Consider the following 20,343-nt stretch of genomic DNA (forward strand, 5'->3'; position numbering starts at 1 on the left):
TACAATTAAAGAGAAAATACTTAAATTAATTTTTAAAAAATTTTAAATCACACACTTTAGTCTTTAACAAATTTTATTATTCTAAGCATTTTTTAGATGGATTACTTTTTTATAAGAGAATTAATTTATTTTATAATAATATATATAAAGAATCAATATTTATATATAAAATTTTATAAGTGATGAGGAATCAACTTATTGACAGATTCGAGACTTTAAAAAATAATAAAAATTTATTAAGAATGAAAGTGTTAATCGAAAATTCGTTGAAGATCACCTTGGATTGTACTCTTCAACTAAGTTTGTAAAATCAGTAGAATCTTTTCATTACTGATGTTCAATTTAATACAAATAGATTACTCATGTTAATAATGGGGCTTCGAAACTGCATCTTATCATAGTTTACATTTGGTTCGTGACTACATAAGCAAGCATTTCATATGCAAAATTTATTCTGCAGTGCATTCGAACTTATTGAGAACTGATATCTAATCTCTACTATTTTGCCTATTTGCAAAAGAAAATTCCGACAAACTAATGTTGATTTCATGTTGAGCACCGATGACAGGTGATTCTAGTGTGGAAGGTTGCTCTACAACTTGCCTCTCATCAGTGTCATGGTTGCTAGTAGTTGAAGGAGAAGCTTGAAGATGCCATTGTTCATTTTCATAGTTGGATATCCTTGGGGAGGTTTGGACACTATCACTGTGACCCACAGTGTGCCTATACAAAAGATGAACCGGAGAGAGACCGTGAGTTGGTGTTGTTGGCCTACTTGAGAATGGTGTCACACTGTTGTTACCCTCTCCATGCTTACTATCTTTGACATGCTTCTTTGCACTATGGTGCCAGTTCTTCAATGCTGTTGCTACTCTATCGTTGAAAACTGTGGTTTTCATAGTTGAACCCATCTGTTGTTCCCCAAATCATCAAATTAGTGTTTGGCAAAAGCATAGTGAATATTCAAACGGACGTTTTCACTTGTCCCTTTTTTTTTAATTATTAACAATTAACGATTAGTGAATTACTTTATTTCAAAATTACCCTCTTATGCATACACTTTGTTCTAACTCTACTGCAGCTGCGGTGGTGGAGGCTATGGCCACCACAACATTATAGTAGGAACAAGGTGTATGGATGGAAAAATGATAAATTTGAAAATAGAAAAAAAAAGTAATATCGTAATCAGTTTCAAAAAAAAAAATTAGTCAAATAATTTCACACTTAATAAATTTTAATTACTAAATTAGTTTTTAATATTTTTTTTTGTCTCACATCAAATTTTAATAAAAAGTTAGAAAAATCAGTTGCTGTCTATTTAATAGAACACATAATATATAATCTCTAAATTTTTAAAATTTTCATATTACTCTTTTCATATAAATGAACAAACTGATGTAGATATTAATTTAATTTGTCTAACAGAATAAAATTTTGGGGACTAACTTAGTAATTAGAATTTGTTAAAAACTAAAGTTTTAAACTAAAAATTCTTAAAAGTTGATTTGAGGTATTACTCTAGAAAAAAACTAGAATAATGGATGGATAATACTAAAATTAGAAAAAAATTAAGATATTGGAGCAAAATTAGAATGGACGGATAAAACAAAAATCTTTTAAAAATGTTGGAGTAAAATGAAGATGTTTTAAACATTGAGGGATTTCATTTTCTTTTTGCTAAATTATAAACGAGATAAATGGCCTAACAAACAACAAAGAAAGAAATGCTTAAATATGTCTTCCTTCTCTAACCTGAGTGACTAAAGCATAAAGGGGCAAAGTCACATAGCTGCAAAGAACTTGAATGACGACTCTGAAAAAATTGCCACGCCTATTATTAGTCTACAATTTTAACAATGCAAGCTTGTCCTATCTCCAAAATACAAGAAACAAAATCATCCTTGGAAAATAAGAAGAACTTACCCGATTGAAATTCTCAGGACAACATCTACAGTTGTTTTGTGAAAGCAAGAACGTATCGAGAATTCATACTGGAACAAAAAAAAGGTAAAAATTAGAATGTTCTTTTTAGTATTGCTGTTTCTACTGATCAAGTGTTCAACGATTGTAATACCCGTATTAACATTAGAATTCAACATGAGATGTATGTAGTAGTTATCTTCTAATTAGCCATGCATGCATGAAGCACTATGTAATGGGCTACAAAACTTTGGGATAATGGTTACCACAAAAGCTAGTTTATATGGTGAAAGAGTCTAAAGTCTTATTAAGCTATTTTTCAGGTGTTGGCCCTCCGATAGAGTGACTCTTTTACAAGTATTATTGATTCTGTAAGACTCATAATACACTAGGTTTGGGTTTAAAGTTTTTGGAAGAATGGAAGGGAGCTCTAGAAAATATACAAGGGGCTTCCATCATTTTGATAGGCAATTTTATGATGGAAGGAGTTTATGTGATTTGACATGTTTGATATACTAATCAAAATTAGTTTTGGTTAAAAATTCAGATTTTAGAAATTTTTTTTTATAATCTTCTTCCAAACAGATTATTTCAAGGCAGAGAATCTACATGAAACATCTTTGTCACCCTTATTAGGTTATCTAAGCATTGTTAGAATATGTTGTCCAAATACTATCGCTAGTGAAGCCATCAAATCACAAACTTCAGAAAAATTGATACGGATGTTAACTTACGGTGCTCCAAGCCAAAAATGCAAGCTGAAATGCATTCTGCACCACGGAAGCAAAATAGAGTTTCAGAACACAGGAATGTTAGAATTTGATCAAATAGTAAACTATCTAAACAATATCCAAAAAATTTTAGTTCTGATGCAATGAATCCCAGAAGAACTAAAAAATCTGATAACCCATCATCAAAGACGGGAAATTCGACAAAATGATCATTGTTGGAGATTATACTTTTTAAAGGTTGTCTTTAATTAAGTCATGGGTGGATGATTTTGTCAAGGTTAAATTACTCTTTTAGCCGCTATAGTTTTATCCAATTTATAATTGAATTCTTATACTTTAAAAGTTTTTAATTGAATTTCTACAACAGTTTTAAATTTGTAATTATGTAATTAATGTTCTAAAACCATTTAACTTAACGGAATATACTAATACTAATGGTGTGAGATGGAAGAAAAAAATGTTTATTATTAAAAAAATTAATTACAAATTTAAAATTAATGTAAAAATTTAATTTAAAACTTTTAAAATATAAAAATTCAATTATAAATTTGATAAAATTATAGGAGCTAATATAAAAATTTAATTATTTGTCAAATATATAATTTTTTTAGAATCATTGTTAATATTAGAATCTTTTAAGTACTAATTTAATAATTTACTAATTTATTAAAGGTTGAAAGAATCTAAAGGAGATGGTGAAAGTACTTGAAAGAGAACAAGATGAACCAAAGAGAGAAGCAGGCCTGGTCGATTGAACCAAAATAGTTCATCTCCAGGCTCAACCAAAGGTGAACCTTGCACCACTTCTCCTCTTTCTTGAATCCTTAGTCCCATCTTTGTTATGATTGTTTGAAGCTTAGCACCCACTAATAAGATTATCTGTATAGATTCACAATAATGAGAAACTCAATTATTTGAAACCATACTTCAAGGAAGAAAATGTAGACAGGGTCATTAGAATTCTTACAGTTAATGGGATAAACGGAAGCCAATAGTAAGAGTACCAGCCTGCCCATGGTATAATAAATGGTTTATATATATAGAAAGAAAAAAGGAAATAGAAAAATAAAAAAATATTCATATTAATTATAAACATAGAAACTGTGTATTTTCTATTGAGATAAAATAAACAACGGTATATATACAAGATTGAATTTAAATTTTAACTTTTGATTAAATAAACATCTAAATTAATTATTTGACTGACTCAAATTAATGGTTGATTATCAAACATTTACCAACTCAAATATTGCACCGTCAATTAAGCATGACTAACATGTCGTATTTAAAATTATTTCAAAATTCAAAAGGCTTACCATGAGTATGAGTCAGCAAGAATAGCACGGCAAAAATCCATATGATTGGACTGCAATTTAAACAATAAAATAAAAGAAAAAGAAAGAGTTTGATTCATTAGGTTAATAAGTACAGAAATTATTTTAGATATAAAAAAATAATATTTTATTTAAATATTGGTGTTTGGAATATTTTATAGAATTGTAAAAATATCAAAAATGTAGTTCAACATGTAGGTAATATGTTGCTCAACAGACAAGTTTCGTGTTAATGTGTCGGTCATTCAGCAACACGCAGATAACGTTTTGTCTGCTGTCTACATGCAAGAGGCAACCTTGCTTTAGAAACAAGTGATATTTATGACTTTAAACCCACTCCTAGTGTATAAAAACGGAGGAAGAATGAAGTTGGGCTACATATCATTTTCGTTCCCCTTCACTATCACCATACACCATACATTCTCAGCTCATCAAGCCAAGGTGTATGATCAGTGGCTCCAAACACGCGAAGGCTACGTGTCTTCATCCAAGCAGCACGCAAGCTGCATGTTAACCATGCTACGCCACGTATTGGCCATTTATTGGGATTTAGGGTTTTGAATTAGTTTTAAGATTGAGATTAGAATATTTAAAATGGTACGTAATTATACGTCCTCTGAATATCATATTATCAATTATTTGGGACATTCTAATTATGTAAATTTGTTATTTTTAATTAATTTATTAGTATTTACTTGATTAACATTAATTAAGTAGTTTGGTATTATTCATTTAGAGCTTCAGAATCTGAAGGCGTTGGCAACTTGGAAATACAAAGGCGTGTTTGCCAACAACTCCTGCGATTCTGGCAGGCTGACCATGTCTCCTTCAATGGAGCATAACTTGATCTACAGAGATCCAATTGAGGTGCTTCAAGTTGCATTGGAAAGCTGACATTCAGAGCTTTCCAACAATATATAATAGTATATAGTGAAGCATGTAATTGAAGCTCAAATCATGGTCATCTTTAAGCCCCAAGAACAAGAGCAAAGACTTGGACCTCCAGGGAACTAACACACACGTTGCTAACTTGGGCTTGTGAAGGCGTTATTGCCACTAATGCCCAAGTGACCCCTGGAGCTTGGTTTTGGTTCAATTAAATTACTTCAAGGTCCATTCAACCTCAAGCAAGCAAAGCCCATAAATCTCAACCAATCAAGGCCATAAGAATGATCTAGAATAGTTAATTTCATTTTGATTATAATTTGCTTTTAATTTCATTTCAATTTGCAATTTAGGAAAGCTTATATAAAGGCATTAGCTTCATAAAATTAGGGAAGGTTGGATTGGGGGAGAGAGTGAAGACCAATTTGAATTATGTGAATTGGCACACTCCACTAGGAGTGGGTCTTCAGACCCCTCCCCTCATACTCTCTTCGTCACTTTCTCTTTTCTTCTTCCTTAGTAGTAATTTAGTTTAATTTGTAATTCTCATTTATGAATTCTTTAATTTTCAGTTTTGAATTCTTAATCTTCATCTTTCATTTTCTGCATTTTAACTTCATGCAATTTGATTTTTATTTGAGAGCAATGACCACTTAATTCCCTCTGCATTTAGGAAAGGAGCTCTGTTTTAATTTTGTTTGAATTAATGTTTATCTATTCTTCTCTTCTTCATTATGATTTCATACTTGGATATCTTTTATAATCCTTGCAAGAGAGTTTTTTTCTTCAAAGATCCTTGGATCTATTAGAATCCTATTGTGAACCTTGAGAGAGGGAACATAGGATTCAGTTTGAATTCTCTTGGCATAATGAAGTTGATTCTTGATTTAGAGTTAGTACGTGACATATAACCACTCTAATATTGGGGTCTTTGGATTTATGTAGTATGAGATTAGAAATCATGTTTGTTTATCTAAGAGAGAGTCTTTGTGCTTCATAGATCCAATTACTACCGAGAGGGGGATTGGATCTACTTGAATTACATGTGAGCCTTGAGAAAGGGATCATGGAATTCAGTTTGAGGCTCTTCTCTGATAATCCTCTTGATCAATACATTCTTAGTTGGTATGTGAGATGTAACCACTTTGAATTGAGGTCTTGAGGGTTGTGTGGTTTTTGGATGAGAAATTGAACTTCATCTCTTCTCATGAGCAATTAGATCACGAGAGTGGTAATTGATTGTGTTGAGAGAAATTGAGTCACCAAGAGATTGGGATCCAATTATTTACAATCTGCCATGGATCTATCTTACATGATTGAGAAGGAGTGAGACCCATTGATTCAAGAGAAATCAACATCTCCAATCCCTTATGTCTTCCATCTTTACTTCAGTCATTTACCTTCTTGCAAATTTAGTTCCTTGTACTTTAACTTCCTGCATTTTATTTCCCCTACACTTTACTTTGATGTTATTTACTTTCGTGCAATTTTACTTTCCAGCAATTTATATTCTTGCCCTTTACTTTTCTTGCACTTTATTGCTTTCTTTTAATTTCTAGTCATTTATATTTCCTGTTGCTTATCACTCCAAAATGATTGTCTAACTAGAATAATCAATTGACTATTGATTGCTTAATCCTTTAATCCTCGTGGGATCGACCTCACTCTTGTGATTTTTATTACTTGATGCAACCTGGTATACTTGCCGGTAGTTATTATGGAGAATTAATTTTTAAGTATCAAGTTTTTGGTGCCGTTACCGGAGATTAATTGTGATTAACAATCTACCGGTGGTTGATTACCTATATTAGACACTTTTTTATTTCTCTTTGTTTTAGTCATTATTTTGTTTTTAATACTTTCTTCTATTGTCCCCAACTATTTGTGTTAATGCCTCACCAAGAAATCCTTACTCGTGACAATCTTTTCTTTTGGTGATTGTGTTATTAACATACAATAGTTTCTTTTGCTTAGTTTCATTCTAAATAAATTGGCATATGATTGCATTCTAAGTTTGGTGTTGCTATGCAACAAAATTTATTTCCAGTCTTTCCTGGATACTTGCATCAATTCCAAGTGAAATTGTCACACTAAGTTTGGTGTGCCACTTATCTTTCATGCAATGTATCATGCACACCCCACTTGTTTTTGCAATCAATGTCTCTGTTTCTTGTGCCTTCATTGTCATTTTTTTTTTTATTTCGCTTGCTTGAACACATGTACTACAAACACTCCACTGTTAAAAACACTCATGACCCATCATAAACCCCATCACCACTGTTTTAATTGTTGCTTGAGGACAAGCAATCATTCTAAATTTGGTGTGGGAGGTGGAAGAGTAGGAGGAAAATGACAACAACAATGAAGATGAACTATAAGGTGGTAAAGCTCCTTTTCCTCTTATTTGTTTTCAGCACTTTAAATTGCATGATTGTCTTCTATCTTTGTATGCATATGTGATTACTCCTTGTGAATAAGCATAATTTGATATTTGATTTGTAACATGTTGCTATGATATCATGATTATCATCCTGAATTTTACTTGCACCCAATATCTCTAAGAATACAACAAAGAAATCATTCATTTGAAAGGAAAATATTGAAGAATTTTATAAATCTTGGGGCAAGCAAAAGATTAAGAGAAGTGGAGGTTCTAATTGTATGATTATGTATTGAGGTTGCATATTTGTGAAAACTTGCATGGGAGCTCATAGACAGGAAATGAAGTTCAAAGAAGTATTATGGAGATTCTCAAACATCTATTGATCCAAGAAGTACCAATAAAAGAAAGCAAAACAAACTGAAAAACAAAAGAACATGGCAAAAGGCTATGAGCATCAATTACTAGGAAGAAAAAGAAATAAATGAGAACTCAAAGAGTTACTATCCTAGTTAAATGCTTGTGGTAGAATTGTGTCAAAGAGAGAGGCTTGAGCAAGTAAATCCTAAGGGGTGCTTCAACACCTAATACCTTAAAACCAACTGGTTTGGGAGTATTGATTGAAAGCTTATCTAAAGAGCCGCTTTGAGACATGACACTTAGAGTCGAGGTCAAAATCCAAAAAGGAAAAAAGGCTAGAAAATAAGTGCTACTTCAAGGTGATTATCTATAAAGAGACTTCCATAATATCATTTGAATGAAAGTCCTAAGATCTAAGACTTCTAAAATGTAAGGACTAATGAGCACTGGAATCCTTGCATAAGCATATAAATTGGAGTTCACCCCACTATCACATAATTACTTCACCCACTAAGGCATCATGAGCAATTCTTCAATACATTCCAATTAAGAGAATTCTTTGTGCATAGTTCTTTTCTTGCTTGAGGACAAGCAAGGTTTAAGTTTGGTGTTATGATGCCAGGGTATCTTGGCTAGTTTTACTAGCTATTTTTTGTGTGCTTTAGGTTGGTTTCATGCATTTTCTTAGGCAATAAGTAAGTTCTTGGATGAGAAATTTATGCTTGTCTTGATTCAATCAAACATGGTTGATTTTGTGCATTTTCATGAGATTTATGCAAAGAATTGTTTGATGCTATGAATGATGCATTATCTTGTGATTATAGCAATACTTTGATGCATTTTGTTTGGTCAATGAAGGCCAATGATGAAGCAAGGAAGCCCTGGAGCAAGGAGTGCTTCTGGGAAGGATTGGCACGTTGCCAACTTGCACTACTACTTGAGTGCTTGGCAACAACGCCAAGAAGCAAAACTTGGCAAGAAGGATGAAGGCTCGAGAACGTTCCTCACCTTAGAATTGTGTTGGCGTGTTTGGCAATAACTCAAGGCGACCCTGGATGATGATTCTTCTACCCAAGCACGTTGCCAACTCCAGGATACATGGGCGTGTTCAATGACAACGCCAGGAAGCAAGCATAGAGCCATGAGGAAAGCTCAAGCACGTTGCCAACTCCAGGACACATTGGCGTGTCCGATGACAATGCCAGGAAGCTTTGGATGGTGAAGAATGGAAGCCACGATCACGTTGCCAACTCAAGAAAGCATTGGCGTGTTTGGCAACAACGCCAGGAAGCTTTGGATGGTGAAGAATGGAAGAAGAACGTTGCTAACTTGGAAATACAAGGGAGTGTTTGCCAAAAATGCTAGTGAGCTTGGCAGCCTGACCTTACCTCCTTCAATGGAGTATATCTTGAGCTACAAAGCTTCAAATGAAGTGATTCCAACAACGTTTGAAAGTAGACATTCAGAGCTTTCTAACCATATATCATAGTATGGGGTTGACATTCGTTTAAAGCTTCAAAAGCGGGCTTCATTTAGAGCTTCAGAATATGAAGGCCTTGGCAACTTGGAAATACAAAGGCGTGTTTGCCAACAACTCCTGCGATTCTGGTAGGCTGACCATGTCACCTTCAATGGAGCAAAACTTAAGCTATAGAGATCCAATTGAGATGCTTCTAGAGCTTTCCAACGATGGATAATAGTCTATAGTGAAGCATGAAATTGAAGCTCAAATCATGGTCATCTTTAAGCCCCAAGAACAAGAGCAAAGACTTGGACCTCTAGGGAACTAACACACACGTTGCTAACTTGGGCTTGTGAAGGCGTTATTGCCACTAACGCCCAAGTGACCCCTGGAGCTTGGTTTTGGTTCAATTAAATTACATCAAGGTCCATCCAAACTCAAGCAAGTAAAGCCCATAAATCTCAACCAATAAAGGCCACAAGAATGATCTAGAATAGTTAATTTTCATTTTGATTGTAATTTGCTTTTAATTTCATTTCAATTTGCAATTTAGGAAAGGCTATATAAAGGCATTAGGTTCATAGAATTAGGGAAGGTTGGATTGGGGGAGAGAGTGAAAACTAATTTGAATTCTGTGAATTGGCACACTCCACTGGGAGTGGGTCTTCGGATCCCTCCCCTTATACTCTCTTCGTCCCTTTCTCTATTCTTCTTCCTTAGTAGTAATTTAGTTTAATTTGTAATTCTCGTTTATGAATTCTTTAATTTTCAGTTTTGAATTCTTAATCTTCATCTTTCATTTTCTATATTTTAACTTTATGCAGTTTGATTTTTATTTGAGAGCAATGACCACTTAATTCCCTCTGCATTTGGGAAAGGAGCTCTGTTTTAATTTTGATTGAATTAATATTTATCTCTTCTTCTCTTCTTCATTCTAATTTCATACTTGAATATCTTTTATAATCCTTGCAAGAGAGTTTTGTTCTTCAAAGATCCTTGGATCTATTAGAATTCTATTGTGAACCTTGAGAGAGGGAACATAGGATTCAGTTTGAATTCTCTTGGCATAATGAAGTTGATTCTTGATTTAGAGTTGGTACGTGACATATAACCACTCTAATATTGGGGTCTGTGGATTTATGTAGTATGAGATTAGAAATCATGTTTGTTTATCTAAGAGAGAGTCTTTGTACTTCATAGATCCAATTACTTCCGAGAGGGGGATTGGATCTACTTGAATTACATGTGAGCCTTGATAAATGGATCATGGAATTCAGTTTGAGGCTCTTCTCTCATAATCCTCTTGATCAATACATTCTTAGTTGGTATGTGAGATGTAACCACTTTGAATTGAGGTCTTGAGGGTTGTGTGGTTTTTGGATTAGAAATTGAACTTCATCTCTTCTCATGAGCAATTAGATCACGAGAGTGGCAATTGATTGTGTTGAGAGAAATTGAGTCACCAAGAGATTGGGATCCAATTATTTACAATCTGCCATAGATCTATCTTACATGATTGAGAAGGAGTGAGACCCATTGATTCAAGAGAAATCAACATCTCCAATCCCTTATGTCTTCCATCTTTACTTCAGTCATTTACCTTCTTGCAAATTTAGTTCCTTGTACTTTACCTTCCTGCATTTTATTTCCCCTACACTTTACTTTGATGTTCTTTACTTTCGTGCAATTTTACTTTCCAGCAATTTATATTCTTGCCCTTTACTTTTCTTGCACTTTATTGCTTTCTTTTAATTTCTAGTCATTTATATTTCCTGTTGCTTATCACTCCAAAATGATTGTCTAACTAGAATAATCAATTGACTATTGATTGCTTAATTCTTTAATTCTCGTGGGATCGACCTCAGTCTTGTGAGTTTTATTACTTGATGCGACCCTGTATACTTGCCGGTAGTTATTATGGAGAATTAATTTTTACGTATCAATTACCATTGCTAAAGTATTTACCTCTAAGAATTTTGGATGATAGGGAAGTAGGCTGTGTTACGAGTCGCCAAAACTGTTTGCCTAAAAGCGTCAGATTTCAGATTCTGAGATCTTTAAATCCAAGGTCTCCTTCTCTTCATGGGTAAGTCATACTCCCAGCCAATCCAATTAAGCCATCCACCTTTTAGAACCTTTTTATTCCCACCAGAACTGAGAAAGTAGAGAGTGAATTTTTGAAATTAAACCATCAGACAACTTGAAGCAAGACAATGTATAAATAAGAATAGCTTCTCCCACTGCCTTAAACAATACGAGTCTACCACCTGACGATAGAAGATTGCGCTTCCACCCTTGGATTTTTTTTCCGAACCTTTTTCTTTGATCATACTAAAAGAAGCCTTTTTCGATTTAGAGACTGCATACGGCAAACCCAGGTATTTATCCTGAAGCCCAATATGATTAATATTCATAGAGTTAGCCAGTAGTGAATGAGTAGTGGAGAAAATATTGTGACAAAAGAATACAGCAGATTTATTAAGATTTACCTTTTGGCCACTGATGCTTTCATAAGAATTCAACAAATGCAGGATATTTGAGAATGCTTCAGGATTAACCTTACAGAATAAGATGGAATAATCAGCAAAGAGGAGGTGGTTGACCTTGGGACATTGCCTATGTATCTGAAGACCCTGAATTAGTCTGTTTTATTCTGCCTTGTGTAGCAAGAAGGAGAGACCTTCTGTACAGAAAAGAAAAAGATAGGGAGATATAGGATCTCCTCGTCAAATACCTTTATTTGGTTTGAAGAAACCATAGGATTGTCCTTCCACAATAATAGAATAAGAAATAGTTGTCACTAATTCTCGAATTCACATGATCTACCGGGAATCAAAACCAAACTTCTCCAATATAAACCAAAGAAAGTGACATTCTACCCTATCATATGCCTTACTCATATCTAATTTTAGCACCATTTTATTTTTGAGTCCCTTTTTTTTTAGCAATTAGGATATTATCAAAGATTAATCTGCCTTTAATAAAAGTACTCTGCGTAGGGCTAATTAGTCTATTCATCATACCCTGAAGTCTATGTACAAATACTTTGGAGATAATCTTGTAAAAGACTGAGGTTAGGCTTATCAGTCTTACTTGAGTCATATCTTTAGCATCAGAAATCTTGGGAATAAGATAGATCTGAGTGTGGTTAAAATCCTTCAAAATTTTGCCCCCTAAAAAGAAGCTCTTAACTGCTGGAAACACATCACCACTAAGTATGTTCCAAAAGCTTTGAAAAAATTTTGCTGTCATATCATCATCTCCTAGAGCACTTTGAGGGTGAATGCTAAATGTTGCATGTTTCACTTCCTCCATAGTCACTGGTCTTTGAAGCCTACGGTTCATGTGAGCTGTAACTTTAGGTTCAAAATCAGTAAACAGAGGTTCAGGGTTCTCATGACAAGTGGAGGAAAAGATGTCCTTGAAATAAGATTCAGCCACAGAAGCAATACCAGTATTTGAAGTAGCCACTTCACCATCACTGCCAGTTAGTTGCCAAATTTTATTCCTTCGGGTTCGATTTCTAAATTTCTAATGGAAGAAAGGTGTATTCTGATCACCAGATTTGAGCCATTTGACTCTAGAATTATCTTTCCAATAAGATTCCTCATTTTGCAATGCTTTTTCAAGTTTGTCTTCTATTTCTGAAATGATGTCGCCTCCATGAATTCCTACTAAACGAAGTTCCTCTAATTCAGACTGTAGTAAATCAATCTCCACCTTCGAATTAGATCTGTGATCTTGCTGCCATCTGACAATCTTATGCTGACAACGCTTTATTTTTTGAGCTAGAATATACATGGTTGAACCATCAACCTGTTCGTGCCAAACCTGTCTAACAATCTACCTTATTTCATCATTAGAACACCATCTTTCTTGGAATTTGAATCGGCATTTAGATCTCTCAGTTCTCGGATTAGAGTCTAAGAGACGAAGGGAGTGATCCAACCCTGATTCTGATAGTCTAAGAACCGTTGCATTGCGATAGAGTTGCTGCCAATCAACTCCTACCAGGAATCGGTCCAGTCTTTCCTGTATCAACTCATCACCCCTCCGTCTATTCGACCAAGTGAATGGTCTTCCGACCATACCAATATCAATCAGGGAATTATCATCAATAAAACTGTTAAAAGTTTTAATAGAAGAAGGAGATTTAGCATCCCCACCTGCTTTCTCCAATTGATTAGAAATGGCATTAAAATCACCTATTAACACAACATTACCATCGAACTGTTAGATGACTGAAGTTAATTCAGCAAACTGAGCCATTCTATGTTGATCATTTGAACTGAGATAAACACCTAGAATACCATAGGGATCATTAGAACCAGCTATCAGAACTGATGCCGCAATGAAGAATCTACCATGCTGTAAAATCTGAACAGTGCAACCATCCCTCCATGCCATTGCCAAACCCCCTGATAATCCATTCGGATCCACAATAAACCATTCCTTGAAACCACAAGATCTTAGTTTTTCTTCAACTTATCGAGATTGATTTTTTGTTTCACAGATAAAACCAACCTCGGGGGAGTAGGATTTGTAAATCCCTTTAAGATTGTGGATTGTCAGGGGTCTCCCCAAACCCCGACAATTCCACGAGAGCAGTTTCATATTTCTTTGGGTGCCACTTGAAGGCTGGCACCCTCCACCATCATAGCCTCAGAGACACTATCATTGAGACAAATTTTTTTTTGAAATATCTTCAGTACCATTACCTCCACTCCACCTTTTGAAATCTATCACAGATTTTTTAGCAAGTTATTTTAGGTTTGGCTTTTTGTTCGCCTTTTTAAGCTTGGATATGACGTTGTTATTGCGTTGGACATTATTCATAGGATAGGATATCTCCAATAAAGCATTAGAAGAAGAATTAGTATCAGTAGTCATACCTGTATTTTCTGATTCACCCTCATTTTCTGCTCTAAAACCCGAATTGGCAGTAATTTTTTCATTATTCTTTTTTTTTCTGATAATCTTGCACACTCATTTTGAGAAACTATCAAAAAGCTAAGCAGGTGGAGATTTTTTCTTCGATTGAGCTGGAATAGAATCATCCCGAGGTTAGTTAGGATTGAAGGAAGCTCTCTTTTCAGTTAAACGCCTACCGACTTGATCTGCCTTAAGCCATTCACCAACTCTATCTTCCTTGATATTGTTTTGGGCAAAATCATCAATAAAAAATTGGCAGTTCTTAGATTCATGTTCCATTTTTGTACAATAAGTACAAAACACACCTATATCTTCATAGCGTACTCCAATTTTCAGCATTTTCTATTAAGATCAAGCAATTTCAGTGTATCCCTCACTTTTTTATCACCGTTCAGTTCCACTTTAGCCTTCACTATGCATGTATCTTTGCCTCTAACTTCAAATAGAGCAACATCTTCAATTTCACTAAGTCTCCCACCCAATTTTCGACCAACCTCAAGCGTTTTGTATTGTTCAAGCAATCTCCAAAATTGTGCCCATACAGAAAAAAAAAGAGATGTGATTATGCTCCATGTTTATTGACTGCTTCCATCTGCGAACATGAATAACATAATTCTTGAATAACCAAGGCGAACCCCTCTCAATTCGAGTCACATCAGAGTCATTCTCAAAGAAAAATTGAAACTGATTTCTGAATTTTTCGACTACTCTGAATCCTTCTGGTTTATTCCATATTGCATAGAGAGCTCCTTCCATGGTACCTACGAAAAAGATCCAATCCGAAAAAATTCTTCCAGACAGGCTCCGTGTGTAGGCTTGAATTCCTTCCGAAATATCTTCATAAGCTAAAACGATCAAATTATCCTCCTGATCACTATCAATTATATGAGGGTTTTGAGTCTCTGATTTGTTGTTCATGGTGTATAAAAAATCAGAATTGGTATTTAATGTTCCAGAGAGAAATAAGATATATAGAATGAGTGAATTAGAAAACGGAATGAATTAAAAAAGAAATGAATTGGGAGAAAAAACGAAAATTAGGGAACTAAGTGGGAAAGAAATTAAGAGAAGAAAGTAGAAGATGATAGAAAAGACTTTGACCAAGAAAAGACAAAAAAAAAAGCGTAACCATGGAGGCGGCGCAGTGAAATCCTGGCAGAGCGTGGACGAACTCATGGGGTGCTAGATGAGGAGTACGTACTCCCGCTTTTCAAATATAATTGATTATTTAATCTGTTAAAGTAGTTGCATACTAAAAGATTAAAATATTAGATTAATGTAGATACTCTCGTTTTTCAAATTATTATAAATTCAAGTTATTTACACTGTAAACGAGATAAGTAATAGTCACCCAAAAAAAAACGAGATAAGTAATAAGATACAAAAATATAAATTGCGTTCAAATTATATAAAGTGAATACCCCACTCAGCCCCTAACAATTATCTCGAAAGGACAATGAGGCCCTAAGAAAAAAACACCCAATTCAGCCCCTAATATTTTTTTTAGGACTGATTAGTCCCTGTGCAAAAAAAACAACATTAACTTTTTTTTGGTACAAGAGCCTCGTTGTCCTTTTAAAATAATTGTCAGGGATCGAGTTGGGTTTTTTTTTTGTTAAGGACCTCGTTGTCTTTTGAGATAATTGTCAGGAGATATTTTGAATTTTATTCAATTATTATATATTGATAAATAAAATATTTAAAATATTTGTTTAAAAAAAATCATAACTTACCTTATTCCTACAACGATTTTGAAATCCTCTTCAAGTGATCTATGTATATACTTCTGGAAATCAAATTTGGCTTCACTTCCTGGTGCCAAATGTGCCTAGAATAATCACACATGTTCTATTATATTATATACTTGGAAGCCCTTTTAAGTTAAAGGAAAAAAAGATAGTATCTTTCTTTTTTAATTACAAACTCACCATGATAAATCCATGTCGTAATGCTACATAGTCAGCTTTAGTAACTGATCCGTAAAATTGTCTAAAGAAGCTCACCTAAATTCAGCAAAATAAGAAAGAAATTCATTTGTCGGTGTCACTTAAAGCAACTCTAATGCTCATTTTCATTTTAATTTTATTTTGAGTCTTATAAATAACAATTTAATTAAGAATAATTATTTAAATAAGTTTTTGAAGTCTTTAAAACTAAACACTTTAATTCTTTAGATTTCAAAATATATAAAATAATCCTTTAACATTTAGTTTTGTTAGACAACACAGTTTCTTCCATTAGTTACTAACGGTATGCTGACGTAAAATATTGACTCGTATACATAGTTATTAAGTGTCTACGTGTATAATTTAGACAAATTAATTCCAAAAATAAAGTACAATATTTAAAAGTAATATCTTTTTTTTAAATTATAAACTCCTAATGCTTTGCAACACTTGAAAAAAAAAAAGTCTTGGTAAATTAAGTATTTTATTCATGTTTTTTAAAAATTTTAGATTTTTCTGATTATAAAATTACATAAAATAGACTTTCAGTTAAAACTATTTGTGCCACTACAATTAATAGTTATATAAAAAAAATATATTTTTTCACTTATAAATATTTTTCTATGTTTATTTGATGCCAATATATTAGGAGTTTAGATATAGAATACTGCTACACATACAAGTCTTTTTGGCATAGAAATCATACAAGCCACTTACATAACGCGTGCGTGTCACGTTGTTCCTATTTGTATCCTGCGTTCCTCTTCCTCCTCCTCCTCCTCTTCCTTCTTTTTCTCATTCTTTGCGTTTTTTCTCTTTTTTTTCGCATGTTTCATATTCATCGTCGTTTTTTTATTACTGTTGTTGTTGCTGCATTTTTTTCTCTTCCTCTTTCTATTGATTTTGCAACATTATGAATTTTTTCTTCTTTGTTTGATTTTTCCTCCCAAAATGAATTATAAGAATATGAAACAAGAAGATGAAGAAGAAGAAGAAGAAGAAGAAGCAGAAGATGAGGAGGAGGAAGAGGAAGAGGAAGAGTTTTGAACTATGTAGAACTTATAAGCCCACATACACCGAAAATTCTTAAACAATACACTCGAATATCTTCGTGTTACACCCAAAATATTTTTTTGTGTTACACCCAAATTTGCTGCAAATACAGAAAAATATTTCTTCTAATGCTGCATTTTTTCTTCTTCTTCTTCTTCTTTTTTTCCTTATTTCTTTCTTTGTTTTAGTTGAATGAATATAAGTTCATCCTCTTCCAAGTAATTTTGCAGCATTATATGTTTCTTCTTCTTCTTTGTTTGATTTTTTTTTTATTTTTATTCTTGATAAAAGAGTACAACAAGAAGAAACTTGAGAAGGTAAAATAAAAAGAAAAATATGAATAAGAAAAAAAGAAGAAGAAGATGGTGATGATGATGAAAAAAAGAAGAAGAAGTAGCAGAAGATAAGGAGGAGGAAGAGGAAGAGTTTTGAATTATGCAGAACTTATTAGCACACATATACTGAAAATTCTTAAACAATACACTCGAATATCTTCGTGTTACACCCAAATATCTTCGATTTACACCCAAATTTGCTGCAAATACAGAAAAATATTTTCTCTATTACTGCATTTTTTTTCTTCTTTTTTTCCTTATTTATTTATTTTTTAATTGAATGAATGTAAGTTCATCATCTTCCAAATAATTTTGCAGTATTATGTGTTTCTTCTTCTTCTTTGTTTAATTTTTTTGTTTTTATTCTTGTTAAAAGAGTACAACAAGAAGAAACTTGAGAAGATAAAAAAAAAAGATGAATACGAAAAAAAAAAGATGATAATGATGATGATGAAAAAAAAGAAGAGAAGAAGCGGCAGAAGATAAGAAGGAGGGAGAAGAAGAGTTTTGAATTATGCAGAACTTATCAGCACACATACACCAAAAATTCTTAAACAATACACCCAAATATCTTCGTTTTACATCCAAATATCTTTGTGTTACACCAAAATTTACTGGAAATACAGAAAAATATTTTTTTTCATGCAGAACTTTTACATTACATTCAATTCAATCCATCAACGATGAAACATTATTCACCTACAAAATCATAAACTAACAACGAAAAAATTAAGTAGAATTGAATCATACCTCAACCACTTAATTGGATTCAAAACAATAATCAATTTCATTTTGGTTCAATTGACAATCTGAACTTGAATTATTCATTATCTTCAACAACGAGAAAACTAATGATTGAGGAGAAGGAGGAAAAGGAATGAAGAGAAGAAATTCCAATGAAAAAAAGAGAAAGAGGAGGAGGTGGTGTTGGTAACGACGAAAACGAAAGAGAAAAATAACGACGAAAAAGAAGGTGTAGCAAGAAGAAGAAGAAAAAGAACGTGCGGTAATGCCACGAAGAAGAACGTGCGCGCGTGAATATAAATGACTTGTATAGACTTGTATAAAAATATGACTTGTATGTGGAGAATAATTATTATATATATAAATAATGAGCTTTATAATGCAACAACTTCTTTGATTTAGTTGTTATTATTATAGTTTTTAAATCACTTCGATGTAAGTATCATAGAATAATAATTAAATAATATTTTCATATCACATTTTAGTGTTAGTGAATAAAATTTATCTTTTAGTATATATTTTATTTTTTTTGTATTTTTTATTTATTATAGATTCTTTTATAATATTTTATTATTTTGATTAATAAAAATATTATAAGACATTGACTTTTGAAAAAGATTAAGAATATTCGAAGGAACTGTTTTGGAATTTTAAAAATTTTTAAGAATTATTTTGAGATTTTTCAAATTTTTTCGGGACTATTTTATATTTTACCTTGGAGACTAATTTGTCCAGCTTGCACACGTGGACACTTAATGACTATGTGTGTAAGTTAACATTCTACATCAACAAGTTACCCTTAATGACTAATAGATGAAGATTGTATTGCCTAACAGAATTAAACGTTAAAAATTATTTTTTATATTTTAAAATCTGAGAGACTAAAGTATTCGATTTCAAAAACTTCATGAACTAATAATTTTGGTAATTACTCTTTATTAAATTTTATATTACTTTTAGAGTATATATTCAAATGGGTTTCTAAAGAATTTTGCTTTAGACGATTTCGTCTCTAAAATAGTTTTATTACATTGAAGTTCATGAACTTTACAAAAGTAAGACATATAAGCCTCTACCTTAGTCAGATTCATTATTTTCACTTAGACAAATAGATCGTTAAAAGTGTGACGGAAGAAACTATATGTTTTACATTTATAAAGTTCAAAGAACTCAACGTAATAAAATTTTCTTGTAAACAAAAATATCAATATAAAATATTTTAAAGACCTATTTAAATATATACTTACTTTTAATTATTATTCTATCAACATAAAAATAGAAAAAAGAGTTTATTTGTTGACATTTAGAGTCACTTAGAAGTTAGAACAACTCTAATATTAATTTTTATTTTTATTTTATTTAGATCTCAATAATAATAATTTAATTAAATTTTATATTAATTATCTTATTAATATAATTATATAAATATATTTTTTTAATATTTTATTAAGATAATACAATCTTTTTAAAGTTAGATTAATTTTATTTTATTTATTAATTTCAATATTAAATCATTTTATTTTTTATAAATATAAAAAATAATACTCCAAAAATATTTCGTAATAATTGTTCTTATAGCAAACTAATTCTAACCACCCAAGATTCAGAACTCGCGTATAGCTTATTTGTTAATCTGGCAATAATAACCCAGTTTAAAAAATTTAAGTAAATGATTAATGTATAATAATTGTGAACTTACAATCCATAAGGAAACTGACGTCCGACTCCATGCACTCAAGTGTCTTCGTCCAAATGTTGTGTCCCTTGCAAACCTGAACCTTTCAGGATCTGCATTTCAGATTTAAAATAAAGTTGAGCCATCTGATTCGTCCATGTATAAACGATTGAAAGTAAAAATAATAGACATACTCCCATTGGTCCGATCATTTTTAGTTTCGCAGAAAGAAAATTAATCTCTAAATAAAAAAAAATTAATTATCCTACAGACTAAATTCTTATACTTTTTTAATTAAATTTTTATACTATTTAATTTTTTTTAATTAAATCTCTACTATTACAAAAATGTTTGAAATATCTGAATATTCGGTTAAAAATTTTAATATTCTAAAATTAAGGATACTAAACTTAATTGAGGACACCCGAATACTTTTTTAAATTTTAAAAATCACCCTTTTTTTTCAATCTTCAATGGTTCTTCTCTCGATCGTGAGTTCTGCTTCTTCTTCTCCTCTATCGTTGTTCTGCCTTCCATCAGTGTCGTTGTTCTGCCATCCACCATTGCGATTGTCTACTTTTCCTTC

At 32.4% G+C, this 20,343-nt stretch overlaps 1 protein-coding gene across 2 annotated transcripts in view; it reads right to left on the reverse strand.

Moving 5' to 3' along the window:
• Positions 1-214: 214 nt before the first annotated feature.
• LOC107607623 (MLO-like protein 6) overlaps positions 215-20,343 on the reverse strand; it is a 30,778-nt gene continuing 10,649 nt past the window's right edge. Inside the window, exons 6-15 of one of the 2 annotated variants that reach the window (XM_088493920.1) lie at positions 19,782-19,870; positions 15,933-16,007; positions 15,738-15,832; positions 3,968-4,017; positions 3,619-3,659; positions 3,357-3,530; positions 2,655-2,690; positions 1,924-1,991; positions 1,753-1,813; positions 215-911 (exon numbers count right to left, since the gene is read on the reverse strand). In XM_088493920.1, the coding sequence (XP_088350046.1) occupies positions 489-911; positions 1,753-1,813; positions 1,924-1,991; positions 2,655-2,690; positions 3,357-3,530; positions 3,619-3,659; positions 3,968-4,017; positions 15,738-15,832; positions 15,933-16,007; positions 19,782-19,870 (1,112 nt within the window). In that variant the 3' untranslated portion in view covers positions 215-488. The remainder of the gene's footprint in view (positions 912-1,752; positions 1,814-1,923; positions 1,992-2,654; positions 2,691-3,356; positions 3,531-3,618; positions 3,660-3,967; positions 4,018-15,737; positions 15,833-15,932; positions 16,008-19,781; positions 19,871-20,343) is intronic. The other variant, XM_088493921.1, reaches the window with a different exon arrangement.

This window comes from Arachis ipaensis, chromosome B7 (genome assembly GCF_059453495.1).
Source record: "Arachis ipaensis isolate K30076 ecotype BB chromosome B7, ASM5945349v1, whole genome shotgun sequence".
Classification (NCBI taxonomy): Eukaryota; Viridiplantae; Streptophyta; class Magnoliopsida; order Fabales; family Fabaceae; genus Arachis; species Arachis ipaensis.